The 22,964-nt window shown below is 52.5% G+C and overlaps 1 protein-coding gene across 4 annotated transcripts in view; it reads right to left on the reverse strand.

Annotated features, from left to right (window-relative positions):
- Positions 1-22,964, reverse strand: part of CYTH1 (cytohesin 1) — a 79,545-nt gene that overhangs the window by 23,851 nt on the left and 32,730 nt on the right. Inside the window, exon 1 of one of the 4 annotated variants that reach the window (XM_055320285.1) lies at positions 18,456-18,615. The exons of 2 other annotated variants lie outside the window; for them this stretch is intronic. In XM_055320285.1, coding sequence (XP_055176260.1) covers positions 18,456-18,483 — 28 coding nt within the window. In that variant the 5' untranslated portion in view covers positions 18,484-18,615. Of the gene's footprint in view, positions 1-6,967; positions 7,271-18,455; positions 18,616-22,964 lie in introns of those variants that run through there. One more of the 4 variants, XM_055320287.1, reaches the window with a different exon arrangement.

Consider the following 22,964-nt stretch of genomic DNA (forward strand, 5'->3'; position numbering starts at 1 on the left):
CTGTCCACCGCGCCTTTCTTACACCCACAGAGATGGCCGAGCCTACGGACCAAATGAGAAGCAGCAAGGCAGGGAACAGAAAACCCGAGGAGCAGAACAAAAGAAAACTTCAAAAGAACAGAAAACTCTGAAAAAGGGACAATTAAACAATACACTCCTGGAAATTAAACATATTTTTGTCCTCCAGCCTCCCCGCACTCCCCCCCCCCCCCGCCAAGTCAAAAACAGATGAAAACATAAAGGTGAGGCACTCCTGCAGAATAAAGAGCAACAAGACTTAAGATAGAAGCAGAAGTGGACTCACTCAGAGGCACATTCACTGTAAAAATTCAGAAGTTGGAGGATTCCAGGTGACCCTACAACCTCCATGAGAGCAGGAAGAGAAAGGAGGTGGCCGGTGTAACAGCAGACACTGTGAGACGGGGGAGGGGCTTTCGAGGTCTAAATAAACATGATTTTGACCCTAGAATTCATTCTCAATGTGGAGGACAAGACGGAATCATTTCAGCCACAGGACTCAGTTTATCTCCCGTGCTCCTTCAGGAGGAGGAAGCCGTGCACACGGGGGCGAGGGTGGTGCAGCCCCGGGAGCCCACGGAGGACACGCGCTCTGCTCTCGTGCGTGGACAGAAAGCCCAGATCAGAGCAGGAAGCCCACCGACAGGCTGCAAACAGTTCATCCCAGAGGAGGGCTGGCAAGGCAGCTGAGAAGTATTTCCAGTGTGTGAAGGCACCACAGGGCCTCCTCTCAACAGAACAGAAAGCATCACTGGAAATAGAGAAACAAACACTAAAAGGAATCAGGAGCCAGCCGGGCGGGCAGCCCTCAGCGGAAGGCAAGAAAGCAGAGTCCCCTGGACCTTAGTGCTGGGAGCAGCTCCCGGGAGAGGCTCCCAGCTGAGCAGCAAGCACATCCTTGTAATGGTGCTGTGTAGTGGTCAACTTTTCCAGTCAATCTGTGAACAAAGCATGAAGGCTACTTTAAATCATGCGTCATCGATGGCGAAGGCCAGAGGGACGGGGGTCCCTACGGCACCCGCTTACAAAAAAGCAGGGACAGAGATAACAGATCAATGAACACGAAAATGATGTTGTAAATATGTGTATGGAAGTTCCTAAAATGAAAACGAAGCAAAAACTGGTAAGCCATCAAAAATGGACAGGGAGAGAGTGAAAAGGAGGAAAATGTGAAGTGGAAGTGGCCAAGAGACCATCTCTTTGATAAAATCATCAGTGGGATGAGAACACTAATACGCACTTGGCAGCACCTACCAGAAGATAAAAGCCAGAAAAAGTTAATTATTAGCGGCTGCTTCTGGGGAGTGGGTCGGGAACAGAGAGATGGGGCCTATGAACTCCTGAATACTTGCTTTAAAAAAAAATACATGAAGGTACTATTGCATTCTTTTTAAAGATTTTATTTATTTGAAAGACAGAGGAGGCACATGAGAGCATGAATGGCGGGGAGCGGGGGGCAGAAGGAAAGGCAGACTCCCCCACTAGGCAGGGATCCCAGGATCATGACCTGAGCCACCCAGATGCCCCCATACTACTGCACTTTTCTTAAGATTTTATTTATTCATGAGAGACACAGAGAGAGAGGCAGAGACACACAGGCAGAGGGAGAAGCAGGCTCCTTGCAGGGACTCGATCCCGGGACCCCGGGATCCCGCCCCGAGCCGAAGGCAGACACTCAACCACTAAACCACCCAGGTGTCCCACTACTGCACTTTTAAAATGAAAAATAAAGGGGCGCCTGGGTGACTCAGTTGGTTGAGCATCTGCCTTCAGCTTGAGTCATGATCCCAGGGTTCTGGGATCGAGACCCCATGTCAGGTTCCCTGCTCAGCGGGGAGCCTGCTTCTCCCTCTCTCTGCTGTTCCCCCTGCTTGTGTGCACATTCTCTGTCAAACAAATAAACAAAATCTTTTAAAAAATGAAAAATAAAAATGTTAATCCTAGAAAAGACGGGCCTTCTACCTCCTGGTGGTCAGAAGGAAGCGGCGTCTGGGTAATTTGCAGCAGGAATAAACAAGACATTTATTCACATGTGCTTTGCTGCTGCCTCCTGACATCACCCACAGGATCTCTAAACCCTCTCTGTGTTCCACCTTAAATCACAGCGCTGTCTGACTTATGGTTCAGCAAATCATCTGAGAACTTCTCCTTTTAAAGAAGGGCAGGTTTACATCTCATCTGTCTAGTGGGATTCTTCCCTGAGTCCAGGAAAAATCTAGCACCCTAACACACGTACCTCTTGCACTTAGACGCATCAAGGTAAGGTCACCTCCCCACTTCAAGCCCTCGCTCGCACACTGCCCAGGAGGAAAATAAATGCCGTGGAGAAAATGCTTCATTTCACTTAAGGGCAAAGAGAAATCAAAACCGTGGCTGGAGAGGGAGCGGGGTGAGCGACCCCCAGGATGGGGCAGGCCGCAGCCAGCCGGGGCAGGAAAGGAAGACACAATCGTGCGCACTCGGCACCCGGCACCCCGCGTGGCTGGATAAACAGCAGGGCCCCCAGGAAGGGCCCGGCCCTGGGACCGAGGCTTTCCCTCCTCTCCTCGAAGCCATGAGGGTTAAACTGTAAGAGATCGGCTGCCGGGCCAGATGGCAGAGAAACAAACAACTCCTCCCTCCCCCGACTGCCACGTGCTGCAGCCCCACGTCTGTGCCAGGAGGGCGGCTAAGCCCCCTTCTCCTGAAAAGAACCAGGGCGGCAGCAGCCCGAGCACAAAGGATGGGGGGCAGAGCGCCGGGGGCCTAGAGGCCTCGGGAATTCACTCCTGCAAAGGTTAATTTACAAGGTGTCCCCCTTCCAGCGAGGCGGCCAGGCCAGGATGGGCCCCCCCACTCCCTCCCGGGGTTCCAATTCAGCGAAGGGGATTAAAGTGCGTGCAACAACAAGGGACCATTGTGTTCAGCTGTGAATAGAAAAGCCACACAAGGGAAGCTTCCATTTATTTCTTTATTTAAATGTTGCTCTGCAGATTTTACCAGTGCAGAGCCCCAGAGCTGAAATGTGCTCCATCCAGCACATACAAAGGAGGACTGTCTTAAAGGGGCAGCTCCCATAAACAAGCACATGGCGGCAAGGACGCTCCGCCGCTCCCCCGCAGCCGGAGCAGGTGCCCAGCGATCCGCCATGAAGTTCAATCGAGAAAGCAGTTCTGAGAGCAGTTTGTGCTCAGCGGGAGCACAGGCAGCCGCCTGCCACAACGCACACTCTGTCCTACATCCCCGAAGCGTTAAAGATGTGCTTTAGGACCAAGACATTGCTCTCCGGGGTCACCCCCCTATACCAGGTCCTGCTGCCTCGCTTTAAAACACACCCCTTGCCTTGTTTTTCCAACCATAATCATCAACCATCGCCCTTCTTATATATAGCCTCTGCCTTTCAGTGGGTAAGAGGGGTCCAAATTTACACCAGCACAGCAGGGAAATGTTCTTAAGAAGTGAGGCCAAGAATCTAGAAAGGTCCTTCCTTTTCCCCACATGTGCAGAAGGTAAACAGACAGGAGAGAACATCCTGGGCCACGTTCCCACCCAGGCCAGGGGGTGCATCCGAGTGTCCAGATGTGCTGCTCCCGGGCCTGCAGAGCACTGGTGCCAGAAGTACCCCTGCTAATAATAATAAGCAAGGCCAAACCCTTTACAGACCTGTAAGTTTTATGAAACTGAAAACACACAGCCTGCAAAACCTAACTGCAAGCCCCAGCTAAAACAGGAGCAGCAGCGGCAAAGTGGAGGACCAAGCTTTCTCATGCCTCTCTAGAAACTGCTACCAGCTCTGGAGAGAATAGAGCTATTTACAGCTTTTGGGTTCCAGAGTGCAAATCTGGGAAACTGTCCAAGGGAGTGAAGGCAGTTTCCTTCCCTTCCCCGGACTTAAAAGGTCAAAGGGCCTGCATTTACCAACCTCATACCTGTGCAGATCCTACCGGTTAGATGTCTCATGCTGCCCCACCCTATGGGGGTGAGTCATCTGGTCTCCCAGGAAGTCCCAGTGACTTACAATGTGAAAGATTCAGAACAGAAAGAACTCAGGTGTTGGAAACCAACATTTAGCAAACGTTCACAAAACTCCATTCCAAGCTGATAAGATCTGGGGTCAGATCTTTACAACAGGTATAAGGACGCAACCAACATCCACGGCATCTCTCAGGTAAAGGGCAATACAGAGAGAAGGAAAACAAACAGCTGTAATGACTCAGGAATTTCATTGAAAGCCTCAAATTTACAGACAGGCCAGGCCTCAGGACAGCTGGCATGACCAGAGGGCAAGAGAGGGTAGACGGTCGGAGCATGTGGATATGACCCAAGCCCGAAACTTGGTGGCATCCATGAGCCAACAGCGCATATGTTCATGTCATACCTTTACAGAAAGTCTGCCAACTTTAGAAAACCAGTTACTTTTCCTTCCAACTAAGTCAAACCATGGCAATCCAGTATCAGTCTTTCTACCTCAGAAAGGAAGGAAATCCTGATGCCTGCTACAACATGGATGAACCTTGAGGACACTGTGCTCGGTGAAATCAGCCACATGCTACAGGATTCCACTTCTGTGAGGTCCCCGGAGCAGCCAAACCCAGAGACAGAGTAGGATGGAGGCTGCCAGGCGCTGGGGCTGGGGCTGGGGGATGGGGAGGTGGTGCTGACTGGGGACGGAGTTCCTGTTTCACAAGATGGAAACTTCTGAAGCATGGTTGTACAACAATGTGAATATGCATAACGCTACTGGACCCGTACACCTAAAATGATAAATTTTATTTTGTGTGTTCTTTACTATAATTAAAAGTAAACCAAACATACAAAAAGCCAACAGCAGTATCTTGATTTCCTGATTTCTGCTTACTGTACTCCTCTTCCATGACTAACTTATTAAGTGTTTCACCACAGTTTATGGCCTAGGAGATTTTGGTTCTTTTTTAAAGATTAATTGACTGATTGATGTTTAGAGAGTGAGGGAGCAAGGGGAGCAGCAGAGGGAGCGAGAATTGCAAGCACTCTGTGCTGAGCGCGGAGTCCAATGCGAGGCTCAATCTCATGACACTGAGGTCATGACCTGAGCCAAAACCAAGAGTCAGACGCTCAACCTACTGAGACACCCAGGCAGCCCCGCCTAGATTTTAAAGGAATTTGTGTACACAGCGTGGACCAGAAAGAGTTAAATTAGCTCGAGGCCAGCATAACTGATACTCAACACAGAGGCCAGAGGCTCCTTCTAGCAAACTGCCAACGCGAACATTTACTCTTCCAGTTTAAATTCTTTCCCCCACAAAAGCCACCCAGTCTCCTACCTAGGACGAAGGACAGATACATTAACTATTTTATTACCATTTTTTTGCATTTTAAGACAAACTCTGTCCCCACCGCTGTCTTGCAGCTGGCTCATCTAACCCCTGCCCGGATGACTCAAGCCTCCTTAGTCCAGAGGAGAGGCTAACTGGGGTTGGGGTGGGAGGGGACACCTGCGGGGGGCTTTCCCTGCCGAGATAGTTCTGTGACCTTGGGTAACCACCACCTCATCCAGCCTCAACCGGAATGGGTCTGTCATCATCACAGCCCTTCTCAAATGAAAGAACATGTATGAAACAGACACAAAGACGCCTGGCTGGCTCAGTCGGTGGAGCGTGCAACTCATGATCTCAGGGTTGTGAGTTCAAGCCCCATATTTGGTACAGAGATTACTTAAAAATAAAAGCTTTATTTAAAAAAACCCCCAAACAGTCCCATAAACTTAGAAAAAAACAAGGTATTTTATCTTCTTACCTTACACACAGAAGGGAAGGGACACATTTTATCTAACAAATCCTAGAACTCCAGCACTAACCAGCCAACCAAAGGGAAATGAGGTCAAATTTCAAGGTAGTAAAAGGGATGAAGTCATAAAATTGTATCCTAAAAGTTTGGTTTAGAAAAACAAAGTTAACATCTGCTTTCAATAAAAGGTAAAACTAGGAAATAATCATTTAAAAACCTCTCCACCTTTTCTAAAGCCTGGCAGTGGTAAGCTCCGATCCAGCTGGAGTTTTGCAGCAGGATTCCTTCTGGCGTTCAGACTTCCAATCTGTGTCTGCAAAGCTGTTTTTGAAAGGATCACAGGAATGGAAAGCAGGGCTGGACCAGCCCAACAGGGAGAACCATTTTCTCGCGCTGGCCTCCTTGAGACAGAGGAGAGTGCTCAGCTCGCGGGGAAAGCCTGGGAATTCCCTACCCCAGCAGACAGACCAAGTCATCTGTGCTTGCCCCTCTCTCCCGAGGGAAGGGGCTCCAGAAACGCCCCGTGCCAGCTGCCGTCTCCCACTGCACAGCTGTGCCGCCACACCCCTTTCAGTCCAGAACTGGGGCTCAGTGGGGGCTTTAACAAGTCAGTTCTCACTTAACCTGTTCCTGAAACCAATCTATGCCAGCTCTTCGTAAAGCCCTTAATTTTTTGGCACACTGAAACGCTCTCGGTCGGCCTAATCGCTGGAATGGACCCCTCGGATCAAATGAAACGTGCGATTCCAACTCCTTTTCTGGACATATTGCTGGAAGGAGGGCTAACACCCCCCCCTCCCCGGAATGGTTCCAAAGTATTCAAAGAGTCCAACAGAAACTCACGGGGTGGGTCCAGAGGAGAGAGAATCACCCTGAACCTGTCCCCCTGCTTCCCGCTGTCCTATTCGCCACCTCACCCCTCACAGGGCCACCAAAATCGGCCATCGGCTTGTTCCTAAATCTCAGGCCTAGAAGAAAGCCCCCTGAACATTTGAACATCTACCCCGAGGAGCCAGTGGGAAAACCCTAGGAGGAGAGAGCAGAATGCAAAACCACAAGGCAGTCATGCAGAGAGACGCTGCCGCACGCATCGGCTCTGCTGCGGGGTGGGAGAGGCTGGCAGCAAAACATAATAGAGCGGGATCCGCATGCTCTGCGTGGCACTCTACGCGACCAGCTCGCGCGCCATCCACCGGCCTCTTACCCAAGGCGAGTCCCCTCTCCTGCAGCCCCAGCGTCAAAGCCTGGGCAGCTGGCAGCTCTCCGCTTCAGAGGCCATGGTGGGCCGCCACCGCCACCCCGCCGTCCCCGGCTCCTGGGTGCTCCCACTGCCCCAGGGGGACGGAGGGGCGCAGCAAGCACGGCATGTGTGCCGGCACAGCCAGGGTACGGGAGGCAGCGAGGAAACAAAGGCCAAGTGGAAACCGAGGGTGGAGAGAGCGCGGGTCCTGGAGCGGAAGGCTGCGGGGGCAGAGCCGGCGGAGCAGGAGCGGAGCGGAGCGGCCAGCGGCTGACACTTGGCGTGCTGGCCGCTGTGCTGGCCGCTGTGCTGGCCGCTGTGCTCGCCGGGCGCCGCGCAGGCAGGCGGATTTCCATGAATGCAATTACAGCGGCCCCTCCTCCTGCCCCCACGCACGCGGCCTCCCGGGGGAGGGCTGCACCGCTCCTGGCAGGCTGCGCTCGCTTTTCTTCACCCCCGAGAAGCAGAAGGCTGATGGCTGCCTCGCGGGGGGATGTTAACCCTTCCTTTAGACGCCCTCTCGTTACCGAGCCCAGAAACGACAGGGAGGCCCGCGGAGGGCCTCCTCCTGCTCCCGCGGGGGGGGGGGGGGCAGGCAGTGACGCCGGCCAGGCTGCCCCCGTGCCCCACACAGGTGTGCTCCGGCCTTTCTAGCAGAGGGCTTGCCTTCCACTCGGTCACCAGAGGTGGCAACGTCCCATTCCAGGGCACGCTGGTTAGGAGGAGTTCGAAGGCTGACCTCGCTGGGCTCGGGGACAGTACTCTAAGTGGGCTGGCGACAAGGAACATCCCTGCAACCGGAGAGCAGCGGCTCTGAAACCTCAGGGGGCATCATCAAACACCCCGGCTTGGAGCCTCGGACCCCAAGATGTGGCTCCCACGTGAAGGTGGACCAGAAGATGACTCGAGGCCACTGTCTGCAGGCCACTCGGGGGAACACTACCTTTGACTAGTGAGGGAAGAGACGGAAGGTTTTAAAAACAAATGCCAAACAAGCAGGCAGGCAAAAGAGAAGCCATGACACCAGGTCAGGGCTCTGTGACCTCGGTGCTGCTGACCTTCTGGTGGCTCAGTCTCCCTCACGGGGGTGTCCTGGACAATGCAGGAGGTTGAGCTGCTGATGCCAGGGCGCCCCCACCACCTCACCTCCAGATGTACAACCACAGCGTCTCCAGACACTGCCAAATGTCCCCTGGAAGGCAAAACTGCCCAGCCTGGAAACCACTGCTCCACATAAACAACAAAGGAGAAAACAAAACCAAAACATCCCAGGCCCTCCCCTGCCTTCCAGTCTGCTGTCCTTAGGAAAGTGCCGAGAGGAGGCACCCCCGGCAGGCCTGTCCCCTCCGTGCCCCTCGCCATACTAATGTGGGCTCCATGCTCTGGGGATTCCTTGTCACCAGGACAGGGTCTCCAGACCCGACCCAAATACCCCAACTCTGCAGCCCAGCCTACGCTTTTTTTTTTTATATATAAATATTTTTTTTTTATTTATTTATGATAGTCACACAGAGAGAGAGGGGGGCAGAGACACAGGCAGAGGGAGAAGCAGGCTCCATGCACCGGGAGCCCGATGTGGGATTCGATCCTGGGTCTCCAGGATCGCGCCCCGGGCCAAAGGCAGGCGCCAAATCGCTGCGCCACCCAGGGATCCCCAGCCTACGCTTTTTAAGAAACAGCCATAATATGAACAACTTTATTTTTGTACCAAAATGGCAGTTCTCATCTTTAAGAATCCTATCAAGTCTATGAGAAATAAGCCCTAAAATTATTTACGAATTCTTTGTCTTAGGCTGCAAATGGAAACCAGCTTTCAACAAAGGTGTAGACTGAGAACCACACCCCACTCCTGCCATCTGCTAGGGCACCCACCTCTCGCCCGCGGTGGAAGGTCCTCCTCCTCCTGGCTCCACCAGAGCTCTCACTCCCAGCATCTCTTCACCTCCTTCTTGTTTTTAGGGGCTCTTCCTCACCATTCCTCAAGAGTTGCTGCTCACAGGGAAAACTCTGGGGTCATGGTGGCCAGGCTCCCCTCTCAGTTTACACCTGCTGGTCATCACCTAACATCTCCCCCACACCACCTCTCTCTGTGTCTGTATCATGCAGTTTACCGCCTGCCAATGCAGTCCTACTACCAGGGGTTTCATCTGCCCAGTAAGATCTCATACTCTAAGTGTATAACCAGGGCTATACACTTAGCCCCTTTTTGAGGCAACATCCCTAGTTTTTTTTTTTTTAATATTTTTAATTTATTAGAGAGAGACAGAGAGAGGCAGAGAGAGAAGTAGGCTCCATGCAGGGAGCCCGACGTGGGACTCAATCCCGGGTCTCCAGGATCACGCCCTGGCCCAAAGGCAGCGCTAAACCGCTGAGCCAGGGCAGCCCCGGATGGCTCAGCAGTTTAGCGCCACCTTCAGCCTAGGTCCTCATCCTGGATTCCCAGGATCGAGTCCCACATTGGGCTCCCTGCATGGAGCCTGCTTCTCCCTCTGCCTGTGTCTCTGCCTCTCTCGGTGTCTCTCATGAATAAATAAATAAAATCTTTTAAAAATAAATAAATAAACCGCTGAGCCACCGGGGCTGCCCACATTCCTAGTTTTTACACAAATACAGCAGAGATTTACAAATCCCAGCAGGTGACTGCTGACCTCTCACCTCCTGTGCCAGCCCAGGTCATAACACACCAGGCTCACATACCGCACCTGCTACAACAGAGTGACCAGAGGATCTGCAGCTGGGCCCGACCTGCAGCGTGTGACGCTGGACAAAGGGTCAGCTAGAATCTGGGCCACAGGCAGCTGGGAGCAAAGCCCATAATAGTCAATTCTCAGCACGGACAGTACGACCCAAGATGTGAGCAGACAAGAAGCTCAAGGAAAAACTACCAGCAGAAAGTCTGCAGCGTCCCTCCTCATGTATAAAGAAGACGGATGCGAAAACAAACAGCCCCATCATCAAGTTCATGAACTCACAGTGATCAAAGATAAAGACCACTCACAGGTGAGTTAGTCATCTCTGGAAATCCACAGAGAGAAAATAAAAGTTTTTCTTTCTTTTTTTTTTTAATTTTTATTTATTTATGATAGTCACACAGAGAGAGAGAGGCAGAGACACAGGCAGAGGGAGAAGCAGGCTCCATGCACCAGGAGCCCGACGTGGGATCCGATCCCGGGTCTCCAGGATCGCGCCCTGGGCCAAAGGCAGGCACTAAACCGCTGCGCCACCCAGGGATCCCAAAGTTTTTCAAAATGATTTTGAGACTGTTAATTCAACAATCTTAAAAAAAAAGAAAAGAAAAAAAAGGAAACGTACCACCCATGAATAAGGCACCCTGTTAGCTAGTGTAGAAGGTACAGAGATCGTTACTATTCCCTTCGAAAGAAGACAGGCAGGTATGTGCAAAGGAACTGTGGCAACAGATGCTGGGGGTGGGATACCGTGACCATGGCGGCCACGCTGCCACAAGGCTCCATGCGGGACCTGAGGCTGGAGCCTAGTCTGAAGGTTGGAGCCAGGAAGGAGGGGCCCCTCCAGGCTGGGGAGTGTGACAGTCATAGGGTGGAAAGGGGAGAACGTGCTGGAAATGTGGGGGAAGCTGGGGTCACACTGGGTCCCCCTGACACGAAGCCTCTGGAGTCTATGCTGGGGTTGAGTGGCCAGAGAAGCACAGGAGCACCTCAGGAAGAGCAGGGAGTGGCTGCGAGGGGCCTGAGAAAGAACAAGGACTGGAGGCTTTCCGGGGGTCACCAAGGAACAGTGACGGGGATACTCGGCACCTGTCCAATGCAGCAGAACTGGGGTTCAGAAGTTGGGGCGCAGACACAAGTGTCTTCTGCCCCTGCCAGTGCTCCCAGCCCAACCACAGCTCACATCCTGCCTCCCACCATGAGGCCTCGGCCCACGGAACCAGCCCCGGAGACCCTCCACCACGCAGGCAGGGGCATCTGCACAACCTCGGAGGTGGAGCTGAATTCCGATCTTGCCATTCATCAAGGGCCCAAGCGTGAGGCCCTGCCAGACCCCGGCTGACCCAGGCAGAGAGCCTGACTCAATCTCCGCTCTGCGTCATGCGACAACCGAGACACGGAGCTTTAATAGCTGTAATCCATTCCTGATACTTAAAAGTACTTAATTTTTCTTTAGTAGAAGCTAGACGTGTAAATACTTCTCACAAGAGGCAAAGACACCTGTTCCCACGGAGAAGGGCCTGGAGATCTCGAGAGAGAGCCGTTGTTTCTACTCTAACCCCAAAGTAGAAAACCCTGGCTCCCAGAACCGGACACTGGCCCTTACCAGAGCCGCATGGGGTCCCGGGAAGGGTTTCTGAAGTCTGACAAAGGGCTGGAGGCACCAGCCTGGGCGCCCGCCTTCTGCATCACAGCAGGTCTCAGTGGCCACTCCCGGGCAGGGCGACACCAAGATGGGGCCTCCTCACAGCACCTGGCAGGCCAGGGCCGTATGCATTCTGCTTGGAGAGGTTGCTCTTGGAGTCCTCTACCTCCGGCTCTTTGCAGAGGGCAAGGCTGAGCAGGGGGGCGGTGCAGCAGGGAGGACAGCCAGGAGGCGGTGGCAGGAAGCAGACAAAGCTTAGTTCCACGTTCTCTGCCCTTCAAGCCCTGGGGTGACACTTCTCCCTCTGCAACATGAGCTCAGGAGGTGACTGACCCACAAGAGGGTGGGGGCTTGGCTATAAATTCCTGACACCAGGAAGGTTTCTGGTGGCCTCCCTCCAGTAAAACTGATCCTCACCTCTCGGCTGTTATCCTGGAGAGCATGATGCGATTGGTTTCCCTGGACAAATTCCCTTCCACCCCAAGCCCCCAAAGCCAGTGTGGCCACTGTGACAGGGCCAGCCTCTTCGTACGGGCAGGAGAGTCACCAGGAAAAGAAAAGGAGACGTGGGTAGAGGTTGGAAGACCCCAACAGGGCAAGGTCTCTCCTCGGTGTGTATGTCCCAGGTTTTAAAAATACTATGTACATCACCAACAAGATTTTTACAAAAATGATATAAGTAAAGTAATATTAAAGCTCTTAGGAGGGACGCCCAGGTGGCTCAGCAGCTGAGCATCTGCCTTCAGCTCAGGGTGTGATCCTGCAGTCCCAAGATCGAGTCCCACACCAGGCTCCCTGCATGGAGCCTGCTTCTCCCTCTGCCTGTGTCTCTCATGAATAAATAAATAAAAATTTTTAAAAAGCTCTTAGGAAAAAAAAATGTATATATGGTTAGTCCAGAAAAGTATGAAGGAGGAAAAAGGTGATGTGAAGGAGTCACCCCTGGAGATGGACGTGTGTGAAGCTCGCTGATGGGGACACTCGAGAGATGCCAACACACCTGCTGGTACTTCAGGTCACAGGGTCTCAGGAAGAGAAGACACACAAATATAAAGAAAGGTGGGATTTCCAGCCCATGGTGGTGGTGCAATAAAGCCAGCCAGCCGTCGGGGAGAAGACTAAGCGGAGTTGCCCACCTTATTTATATCAAGATAAATTCTAGCTGAATCACAGATTTTAATGTAGAGAAAGAAACCATAAACACTCTAGAATAAAGCATGGATTAACATGGTCATGATCTTGGAAAGCGTGTTTCCCAGATTAAAATGAAAAGCTGCTGAGGGGGAAATGAAGCCCTAGCAGCTAAAGGTAAGCAGCCAGGACAACAAATATGCAAAGCATGGGCCAAGGGTTAACTTCTTTAATTCGCAAGGAGAGCAGCACGGAGCCCAGCAGGACAAAGACAAACACGACTGGCAAAGGACACGAAGGCAGATACAAGAGAAAAACACACATGGCCAGACGTGGAAAGATGCTTGAACTCTCCAAAAACAAAAAAATCTAAAACACACCAATTAAAACACGAACACCATACAGCCCTCCAACAGTCCAGCAGAAATTACGTGTCTGGTGACAGAGGAGACCCCGACGAGGGCGTGGGGACACACAGGTGGCCAGGGGCGTGGAACCCTGCACAGCCTCTCTGCCGTACCAAAGCCTAAAAGCCACGTTCCTTTCCATTCAGCACTTCCATTTAAGAATTTACCTAACCCACATCCTCCAGAAATTGCAAAATTTAAAAACTACTTAAACACAGTTTGGTCACAAGAAAGGAGGAGCTGATTTGTGAGTGCTCATCTAGAAAATTCTCGAAGACCTGCTCTGTGCAGCGGCAACCACGGAACAGCAGGTGCGGGCGAGAGGGACGCGCAAGAGGCCGGCCGTGGAGCGTCCTCAGAGGCCGGGGGCCTGGACGCCTCACGTCCGACCTCTCCGTGTATCTGGATCCACAACTACAGCAACGTTTCACGTCGACGTTTCTATTCACACAAAATACAGAAATGCCAGCAGTCGTTTACCCCAAAATATCTGCTCAGGTTGATGCCTAAATATTTCTTTTGCGGAAAAATGCACACTTGGACTCCGCTCTCCTGCCTTCCCAGCGCCCACCGTGCCCACAGCACCCTGCCGCCCTTTCCCACGTGGGCCGCGCCTCGAGTCTATGCACCAGCGTCCCGAACGCTCAACGGAAGGTACGAGGGGAGACAGACTTAGGACACCGGAGAGAAAGGAGACGCAGAAGAGCCACGGACTCGGAAAAGAAATTCACCGACTCGTCCTCAGGTCAGCAGGTGACCTGGCAGGACTGCCCTGTGCAGGAAGGCCAAGGCTTCTTTTCTTTTCTTTTTTTTCTTTTCTTTTCTTTTTTCTTTTCTTTTCTTTCCTTTCCTTTTCTTTCTTTCCTTCTTTCCTTCCTTCATTCCTTCTTTCTTTTCCTTCTTTCCTTCTTTCCTTCCTTCCTCTCCTCTTCTTTTCTTAAGATTTTATTTATTGAGCAGCCTTGGTGGCTCAGTGGTTTGGCCCCACCTTCAGCCCAGGGCATGATCCTGGAGTCCCGGGATCGAGTCCCACGTCGGGCTCCCTGCACGGAGCCTGCTTCTCCCTCTGCCTGTGTGTCTGCCTCTCTCTCTGTCTCTTATGAATAAATAAAATCTATAAAAAATATTTTTAAAAAATGATATTTATTTACTAATGAGAGATACAGAGACAGAGAGGCAGAGACACAGGAGGCAGAGAGAGAGGCAGAGGGAGAAGCAGGCCCCGTGCAGGGACCCCGACGTGGGACTTGATCCCGGGTCTCCAGGATCACGCCCTGGGCCGAAGGCAGCGCTAAACCGCTGAGCCACCCAGGTGTCCCCAGAGGTTCCTTTCTTCAGGAAGAGGGGGCGTTGGGGTGGGTGCCTACCCCCAGCAGAGCTGCCCTGCCGGTCTCTGCATCCCCCAGCATGTCACCCGCAGCCTTGGAGCCGGGCACAGCACGTCCTCGGGGGGCACATGCGGGTGGTCACAGATCACCAGGCCCCAGCATTGCTCTCGAACGTGAGCTCCCAGCTGAGTCTGATGTCCCTCGACGACGACGCCCGGTGGCAGAGCTGACGGGGCTAGCCCAGTCCCTGCGGGGGCTGTCCGAGTCCGAGACCACACTGCGTTTAGCGACCATCCCAGCTGCGGCTCCTCGGAGGGCAAACAGGAGAGGCCGGCAGCTGCAAGAGTCTGTTTCCAACAAGGAAATCTCAGAAGAGCAGCAGGGGCGAGAAGGATGCAAAGTGAGTCACGCTGCCCCGTGAGGGGAAAGTGAGAACAGGACACCTTAAAACATTTCCGGAAGGTCTAGTCCTCCATCCCTCAACCAGCAGCAAACTGCATGCAGGTTCTACAGCCCCCTCCACAAACATACTCCAGTGAACCTTCCAGAACCACAGGGAGGGCGAGAGGGCTGTGGACAACTGGAATGTCTCCCGTTTCCTAGGCCTTGCCGTCGCCTCCCCTGACCAGTCTGTATACTGACGAGGGCTCGTAAGGCCCAGACCTGGGCACGCCAAGACCCATAATCTGTGCCTTTTCTTTCTACCAATGCTGGCTCCCGAGACGATCCCACCTGCCTGCTGGACCCGGGGCCCTGACCGCTTCCGTATTCTGTAACGAGGGAACTCAGGAAGCTGCAGAAAGTCTCAGGCAACAACAGATAAAGTTCCTCTTTTTCAGAGGAGCAGAACCCAAACCTTGTTTCTGCTCACCTTCTTAAAAAAAAAAGGAAAAAAAAAAGAGCAGTTCTGATTCTCTTATGACGACAGTGTGAGCATTTGTCGCTGGTGTGCTCACAGGAGGGCCTACGAAATTCAGACCAGAGCGAGTCCCCTTCAACACCTGTCCCGGCAGGTGGTGGTGATGCAGGTCCGAGGGGAAGCCCTCCTGCCTAAAATAACAACGTAACCATTTTGATTTTGCAAAACACAAACTCAATTCACGAGGAAGGGAGTGAGAAACATCTGTGGGAATATTAATTTCTAGTTATGGCACGTTAGCGTCGCCTCTGCGTGCGCGCCTCACGCTGAGCAGTCTTGGCCAACGCGAGGCTGGCACGGTCACAGGAAGAGGAGGGGATCAGGGGTTGTGTTCTAGACGCCACCTGAGAACCCAACATCCTAGCGGAGGGGCATGCTACTTAATTCTATCCCACACATCTTCCTAGAAATAACAGAATTTTACACTCACAGAGAATCTCACAGTTTAAAATGTTTCTTTTTCATTTCCCTTTTTTTTGGACTAGACAACAAAATCCAGCTATGACCCCTGTGTATTTCCTGACCATGAACCGGGCACTGTTATCTCCAGTTTTACAGCAGACGTAGGACTCAGTATAAACCCTCTACCAACAGACCCCATTCAAACTCGCGGAGTCCTTAGCTCTTTATTTTCTCTTACCGGAATAACCAAATTCACTTCAGCTCAGCATGTACTGAGCATCTGCATGTGCCCATCCTGTGCTCGGAGCTCAGACTAAAATAGCTCCGGCCCTGCCCGGCACAGAACATGAAGGCCAGAGGGGGAGGCGTGGGGGCCTGCGCTCAGCACCTGCAGCCACAGTGGCCATGCACACTCGGACGACACCCAGGGACGCCAAGAGGCTCCGAGAGGCCAAGTGTCTGAACCAGGACCTGGGAAGGCAAATGGAGTCCCCAAGTGGAGAAGCCGAAACCCAGGTGGACGCACATACCAAGCAGGGCAAGAAGGCCGGGAACTGGCTGGGTGCCAGGGGACAGGGCGCACACCTGGGGTCGGGGCACCCGACAGGCCTGGGCTGGCACCGGGAGAGGGCCCGGCATTGGCTTGCAAGGGCCTCGTGTTCCACAGGCCACCAGCCCGAAGGAAAGGTTTGAGGGCAAATCAAGGGGGACTAAGCATTGAAAAGGTCAGACGGAGTCGCTGGAAGCCAACCTCAGGCAGTGAAGACACTGCTGGCTTCTCACTTACACTCGCCTCCAGACCGCTGAACGGAAACCGAGGAGCGCCGGCCCCACGTACGGACAGGGGCAAAACGCATTTTTAATTTCCAGGTTTGGATTTGAGGGGAGTGCAGCAGGCAAAGATCTCACTTCTTAGAGGCATTTTCAAAACCCCCACGGACCCTTGAATAGGTGTGCTCTTTGGGTCCTAGGAGCCTAGTAAAGGCGGCTCTGTGAGGAGCACAGGCTGCCACTCACCTCTCCCCTCCCTCCGGGATCTTGGGCACCTGCCAGAGTCAAGTCCCCGTGCTCCCTTCACTTTTATGTCTGCCCGAACGCCACTTCTACATCTCATCCTGATCCCTACAGGACCTGTTTTAGCAGCAGTTAAAGGGCAATGCTGGCCTCCCTGGTCCCAAACAGACGACAGGACAAAGCGCTCCAGGGAGGGGTGAGGGAAACAAGCGCAGCAGTTCCTGATGGTGACTCATTCCAAGCAAAGGGCTCTCAGCACAGAGACTCCCAGCCCTAAATGATGCCCCACTCTCCCCGCACACAGTGAGCGGTCCACGTTGGATGTTAGGGCCTCCAGGACAGCTGGAGGCCAGTGGCAGGGGACCCTCTGAGTCAGCCTCTCGACGACTATTTAACGGGGCCTCCTCGGAGGTCTGAGGCCAGGCTCCCCAGGGAGGACCAGCAGCACGTGAGGATGAAAACACAGCACGGTGACTGGCGGTCACTGACTGGCCAGGCCAGGCTCACAGCCACTGTCTCAAATCCTCACTAAAGTGTCCTCTTCCTCTTTCAAAACAAGAAACCTAGGCTACTGTGGACTCACCTTCCAGATACAACAGTTCCCCTGTGTGTGTGTGTGGGGGGGGTTCAACGCTAAGCTAGAACTTGCCTCTCTTTACCGTCCCCCCTCAAATGCAGAAGTGTTATTACAAACAGCTCTATGCCCCTCTCTCCCAAAGTCCTTCACCGTGTACAGTTTTCCAAGTCACCCCATGGATACGGTCCAAGATCACCTGCACTTAGAGGTGGAACTCGAAAATGTATTTTATAGTGAATCGAAAAGGAAAAACAGAAAAAGCCCCCCCAAAACTTGTTATGACTTTCCCAAAATCTACTTTGAAATAGAGCGTCATATTTATTTCCAACTTATTCCTATAATTCATTACTAACTACAAAGAGCATACATTTTCCTGCTTCATCTTACGGCATAAAAACATGCCCATCTAGTGTGGGCACCACAAAAAATACGCATATCCACGCACAAAACTCCCGTGACTTCGGAGCGTCTGAAAGCCCTGGCTCATGGGGCTCTCATACAGCTTTTATAGGATCCTTAGGGATTTAAAAGTCACCGAGTTTCTTATCCCTTCCTTCGAGCTTCCCTGTTTACAGTGTGGGTGTGGAGAGGATGAAGGAAGTTTACAGACCCTGCAGGGCCTCCACCGGTCTTTACCAACACCGAAAGAGGAAGATCAAATTATTAACTCTGTATATTCCCTTTGATTCTTTTTGTTTAATGAAGCCGGATGCCTCACTGGTACTGCCAACCTGGGCTCTAATGCCCATGTATTCTCATGGTCACACTCATTCTGGGTACGTGCAGCCCCCACCCCCCACCCTGAGCTCCTGGCGGACTATTACTCAGAGTCAGGAAACACAGTCACTCTGCGGAGAAGAACCCAGGGTGGATCTTTACTGAGAAGGACAGACTGTGGCGGGGGGAGCGCGAGTCTTTGGTTGAAAAACGCACTGAGTTGGGACACCTGGGTGGCTCATGGGTTGAGCGTCTGCCTTCGGCTCAGGTCCTGATCCTGAGGTCCCGGGATCGAGTCCCACATCGGGCTCCCTGCAGGGAGCCTGCTTCCCCCTCTGCCTGTGTCTCTGCTTCTCAATCTGTGTGTCTCATGAATAAATAAAATCTTTTTTAAAAAATCAAAAAAATATACACGGAGTTACACACGCGCGCCAAGCCTCAGCTCCCTGACCACTAACACTGGCCCTCTCCAGTTCTCCTGAAAACACGGGGAGAAGCCAGAGTGGGCGCTGCTGCTGCTCCTCCCCGAAAGGCAGTGAAACTGCCATCACAGGACGTCACCGGCACCGAGCGAGCAAGAGCCCTAGCGGCCCCCCTCCGGGCACCCAGGCGGGACTGGACTCACCGGGCTCCTCTGCGGTTTTAAGGACCATCTTCGCCCGACACAGCAGGCCCCTGACGTGGCTGGATGTTGTTGGAGGTTGTTCTAGAAGAGCCAAGAACCGCCGGAGCAAAGTTTCCCCGGCAGGAGGGCTGGGTGGGGCCGGGAACCCCTGTGGGCGGCTCAGCACCCCTCCCCTCGGCTCCCCGACCAATGAGCCTCCAGCCCCAGAGCGTCAGGGCCGCCACCCAGTTCACCCAGTTCCTGAAGTCAAGCCGGAGCAGCTCCCAGAGTTAACCGGCCCCTCCCTGGAAGCGCACGGCCAGGCCCTCGGCGCCCTCGGCTTCCACGGCTTCCAGGGCTTCCAGGGCTTCCAGGGCTTCCAGGGCTTCCAGGGCTTCCAGGCGGGGCAGCAGGGCCAGCCGTCGCTCCTCTCCGCTCGGGGGCACTTGCTGAGAATAGAGCTCTCCCGGCAGCGAACAGCACATTTCCAAAGAGAATGACTAAGAGATCACGATCGTCACCGTGTGCTGTGAGGTCACAGGCTAAAAGGGGAAGGCAGATTTCCGAGGGGAAAAAGAATTCCAAGGGCAACACTTCCAATAGAAGTTCGATTTTATCTCCGTTCTATTTTCTACTGCGCCGTACCACACCGTTCGTTTCCGCATACTCTTATTACACATGACTTTTTAAAAAAGATTTTATTTATTTATTCATGAGAGACACGGAGAGAGAGAGAGAGAGGCAGAGACAGGCAGAGGGAGAAGCAGGCTCCATGCAGGGAGCCTGACGTGGGACCCGATCCTGGGACCCCAGGATCACACCCTGGGCTGAAGGTGGCGCTAAACCGCTGAGCCACCCAGGGATCCCCCACATACTCTTATTACAGTCCCGAATCACATGTGTTGTTGACATCAGATTGACAGTAACCAGGGGGAGAGCCTTAATCCCATCACCCAGGGATAACCACTGAGGAAATTTTGGTATATTTTCTACTCTTCCGGATTTTTGCTCTGGGCACTACGCTCTCCTCCGGTCTCTGCCCTCACTCCATCCCTGTGTGTACACCATATACAAGTATAACCTTTGTCTCTCCATGTATCTCACATATATTCAATACTTCTAACACTCGTGTCGTGTAAAATATAAAAGTACTTATCTCTCTCAAGAGGCATTTATATTATCTCAAGAGATAAGTATATAAAAGAGAAGTAACGAATATCTATAAAGAAATAATATACAGAGAAACAAGAATTAAATAGTTTACATGCTGTTTTATAACTAGCCATTTTTCACTTATAACAAACATTTCTCCATGACCGTAAACGGAGATTTATTACATTTTTTATTATCCATGATACAGAGTATTTAACCAATTGCCTCCTATAAGACTTTTAAGTGGTTTCAAATTCTCCCGCCAATCTCAACAGCCATATGCACACACTCTGGCACATCTTTGATCATCCCTTGAGCAAACATTCTCAGAGCAGAGCTGCCGGATCGAGATACAGGCTCCGTGTGTTCACAGGAGGGACTACAAGGTCCCTGCCTGTTATTTCTACTTACATGTGACCAATACAACAATGGGTGCCTAGGGCATCATCACTACAGGTACCATTTCCTCAGTGCTCGCCTTGTGCCCATGGCTGACTCATCTAATCCCGAGAGCACCCGTGAGGGGTTCTCTTCAGTCCCAATTCGTGGAAGGGGACACCGAGGCCCAGAGGCGTCACACGGCTTGCCCAAAGTCTGAAACCTGACACTGCACCAAGGTGTCTGGCAGCAAGGCCCAGGCTCTGGCTGGCTCCTGCGCCGGACCCCCGAGCCCCTCCTCCCGCTAGTCCTGGTGGTGAGGGCGCCAGCAGGTGCACAGGAGGCCTGGACCGGCTGTCCTGAGGCTGGGCTCGCACACGTCTACAGCAAGACACCAGAGTGCGGCTTCCGGTCACACTCTGGATGTGGCCACAGGTGCCTTAAGGGCAGCGGTCTCGGCCCACAGTTTCCCTTCTTGCCTAATAAAAAATAAATATAGACACGTATATTTTTAAAAACCACCTTGTTTTGCAGAGGCAACTGACAGAAACCCAAATTTTTATCTTTAGTTCAGTATGTCAAAATCAGAGTTCGTGCTTTCTCCTTCGTGTCCCCGTCAGCAACAGGTGCCAGGTCAAGTCCTGTCCAGGCCCATTTCAAAACCTCAGTTTAGGAATCCCTGGGTGGCTCAGAGGTTTGGCGCCCGCCTTCACCCCAGGGAGTGATACTGGGGTCCTGGGATCGAGTCCCACGTCGGGCTCCCTGCATGGGGCCTGCTTCTTCCTCTGCCTGGGTCTGCCTCTGCCTCTCTCTCTCTCTCTCTCTGCCTCTCTTAATGAATAAATAAAATCTTAAAAAAAAAAACAAACCTTCAGTTTATTCCCAAATCTGCATGTCTACCCGCTGGTGCCAGGGCCGATCTCTGATGCCAATCCCAACTTTTAAGGGGACAGGTCACTTCTACTTTCCACCCACTGCGGAGCAGTGGAGCGCCTCTCCGGAACAGATGGCGCTGGGCACAGGCACGTACTGCCTTCGCAGGCCCTGCCCACATCTGCCTCTTCCCTGACAGGACAAACTCCATTTCCGCAAGTCTGAGCAGCGAGAAACAGCTTCTCAGTGACTGGAGCCGACACCGACCTGATGACTAGTGGTGGGAATGATCTTTTCAAATTTGCGGTATTTCTTCTTCTTTGAACTGCTTCTTCATGTCTTTTACCCATTTTCCTATTGGTTATCCTTCCTTACTGGTTTGTAGATTATAAATTCTTTGTAGTAAATGTTGCAACCTTTTTTCACAACCCATCACTTGTTTTGCCAGCAGTTGCGGCATCTTTGCCTTCCAGAAGCTTCTAAGTGTTACAAGCAGGTCTGTGATCTCTTCCTCCATCGGCTTTTCTCAGCATTCACCGAGCACCAGAGTGTTGGGCACCACAGAACACCGGGTACCGGAGGTGCACCAGACGACCGCAGCACCTTCCCTCACGACGCTTACACTCCACTGGGAGCTGGGAAGGGCAGGGCATCAAGGAGCAAAATACACGTACATTGGAAGACACGTGCTACGTGGGGCTGGGGCAGGCACGGGGTCACGGATGGCTGCTCCTGGCCGGGGCAGCTGGGGCAGAGCCAACGGCGCCAGGAGGGGAAGGCAAGGCAGGAGGGGTAGGGAGGTGGGGGAGGGCTGTCGAGGGCCTCGTGGGCTATTTTAAGGACTGGTTTCCACTGTGGATAAGACAGGGAGCCAATGCCAGGGGCTGGAACAAAGTGGAGGACCTGATTTCCTTCGTGATGATAGCACTCCGATAGCCCACCCTGCAAGAGATGATCACGGCTTACACAGAAAGTGATAGGATTCCTGTTCTATTCACTTCTAAGGCAGAGCCAAGGACTCGCCCACGGATTCCACGTGGGTATGAAAGAAGTCAAGGATGGCCCGAGCCCTCTGGCCTGGGCAGGTAGAAGAATGCAGATGCCACCTCCCAGGTGGCAGGCTGCCAACAGGGCCCCCGCCCTATGGCACAGGGCATGCCTCAGCCTCCCCACCCATCCTGCCCTGCTGCTCTGGACCTCATGATCTTCCGCTCTGCCTCACTCCCTGTTAGGCTGCCCAGTTCATGTCTCAAAAGAGGGATTCTAAATGGCTCACACAGTATCCACGATCCCCGTGTGGAGAGAGCGAGCCATCCAAGTCAGGTTCTTGTCCCAGTTCTGGAAGGCTGTCCATGGGGAGCATGGCCGGGCACACCCAGCAGGGCACCACACCACCTTCTGTGTGATCATCCCTCCTCCAAAGCTAGTGCAACAAATAACACTGTTAAAAAAAAGGAAGTAGTGAATGAGGAGGCATGTCTCCTGTTCCTTAAAATAGAAGTTTAACTACTAAAGCACCAAATTATATGACTGACTCACTCATAAGGAAAGTGACTTCATAACGCATCATCCAGGTCTTGGGACATTTCTCACATTGCAAGTGGGTGCTACTTATCACGTCAGCCAATCGGCATAAAACCGGGCCTTCCTGGGCAAACAGAAACAAATTACTGCCCTACTCAACCAGGCACAGCTCCAGCATCAATCCCAAAGAGAATAAGATTGTAACACAGCTCTTTAAACGGAAGCTGTGCCCAAGTTCAAAGGACACTGTGATACCCTAGAACAATGGCACACTACAAAAGCAGGACACTGACCCAGGCCTCAGAGCCATCTGAGTGATGGGATGGGAGACAGAGGAACTGGCCCAGGCCCCCCAATAAGCATTAAATCAACAAAGTGAACCACCAGCTACTCATATTAAAATCCTACATAAGGGCGGTTAGACTGCAAGTGTTTTGACTCAAGACATTTTAGATTTCCAATTAATAAAATACCTTAGATTGCCTTAATCCTTCACCCCAGCCTCATCTTTGGTGACAGGTAAGAATGTGCAAACGTGTAATGGTTTAAAATGACCCAGGGGAAAATGTACATGAATATTCATGTAACGTTCGGGGAGGTTTT

The sequence above is a fragment of the Nyctereutes procyonoides genome, unplaced genomic scaffold (assembly GCF_905146905.1).
Source record: "Nyctereutes procyonoides isolate TBG_1078 unplaced genomic scaffold, NYPRO_anot_genome, whole genome shotgun sequence".
NCBI lineage: Eukaryota > Metazoa > Chordata > Mammalia > Carnivora > Canidae > Nyctereutes > Nyctereutes procyonoides.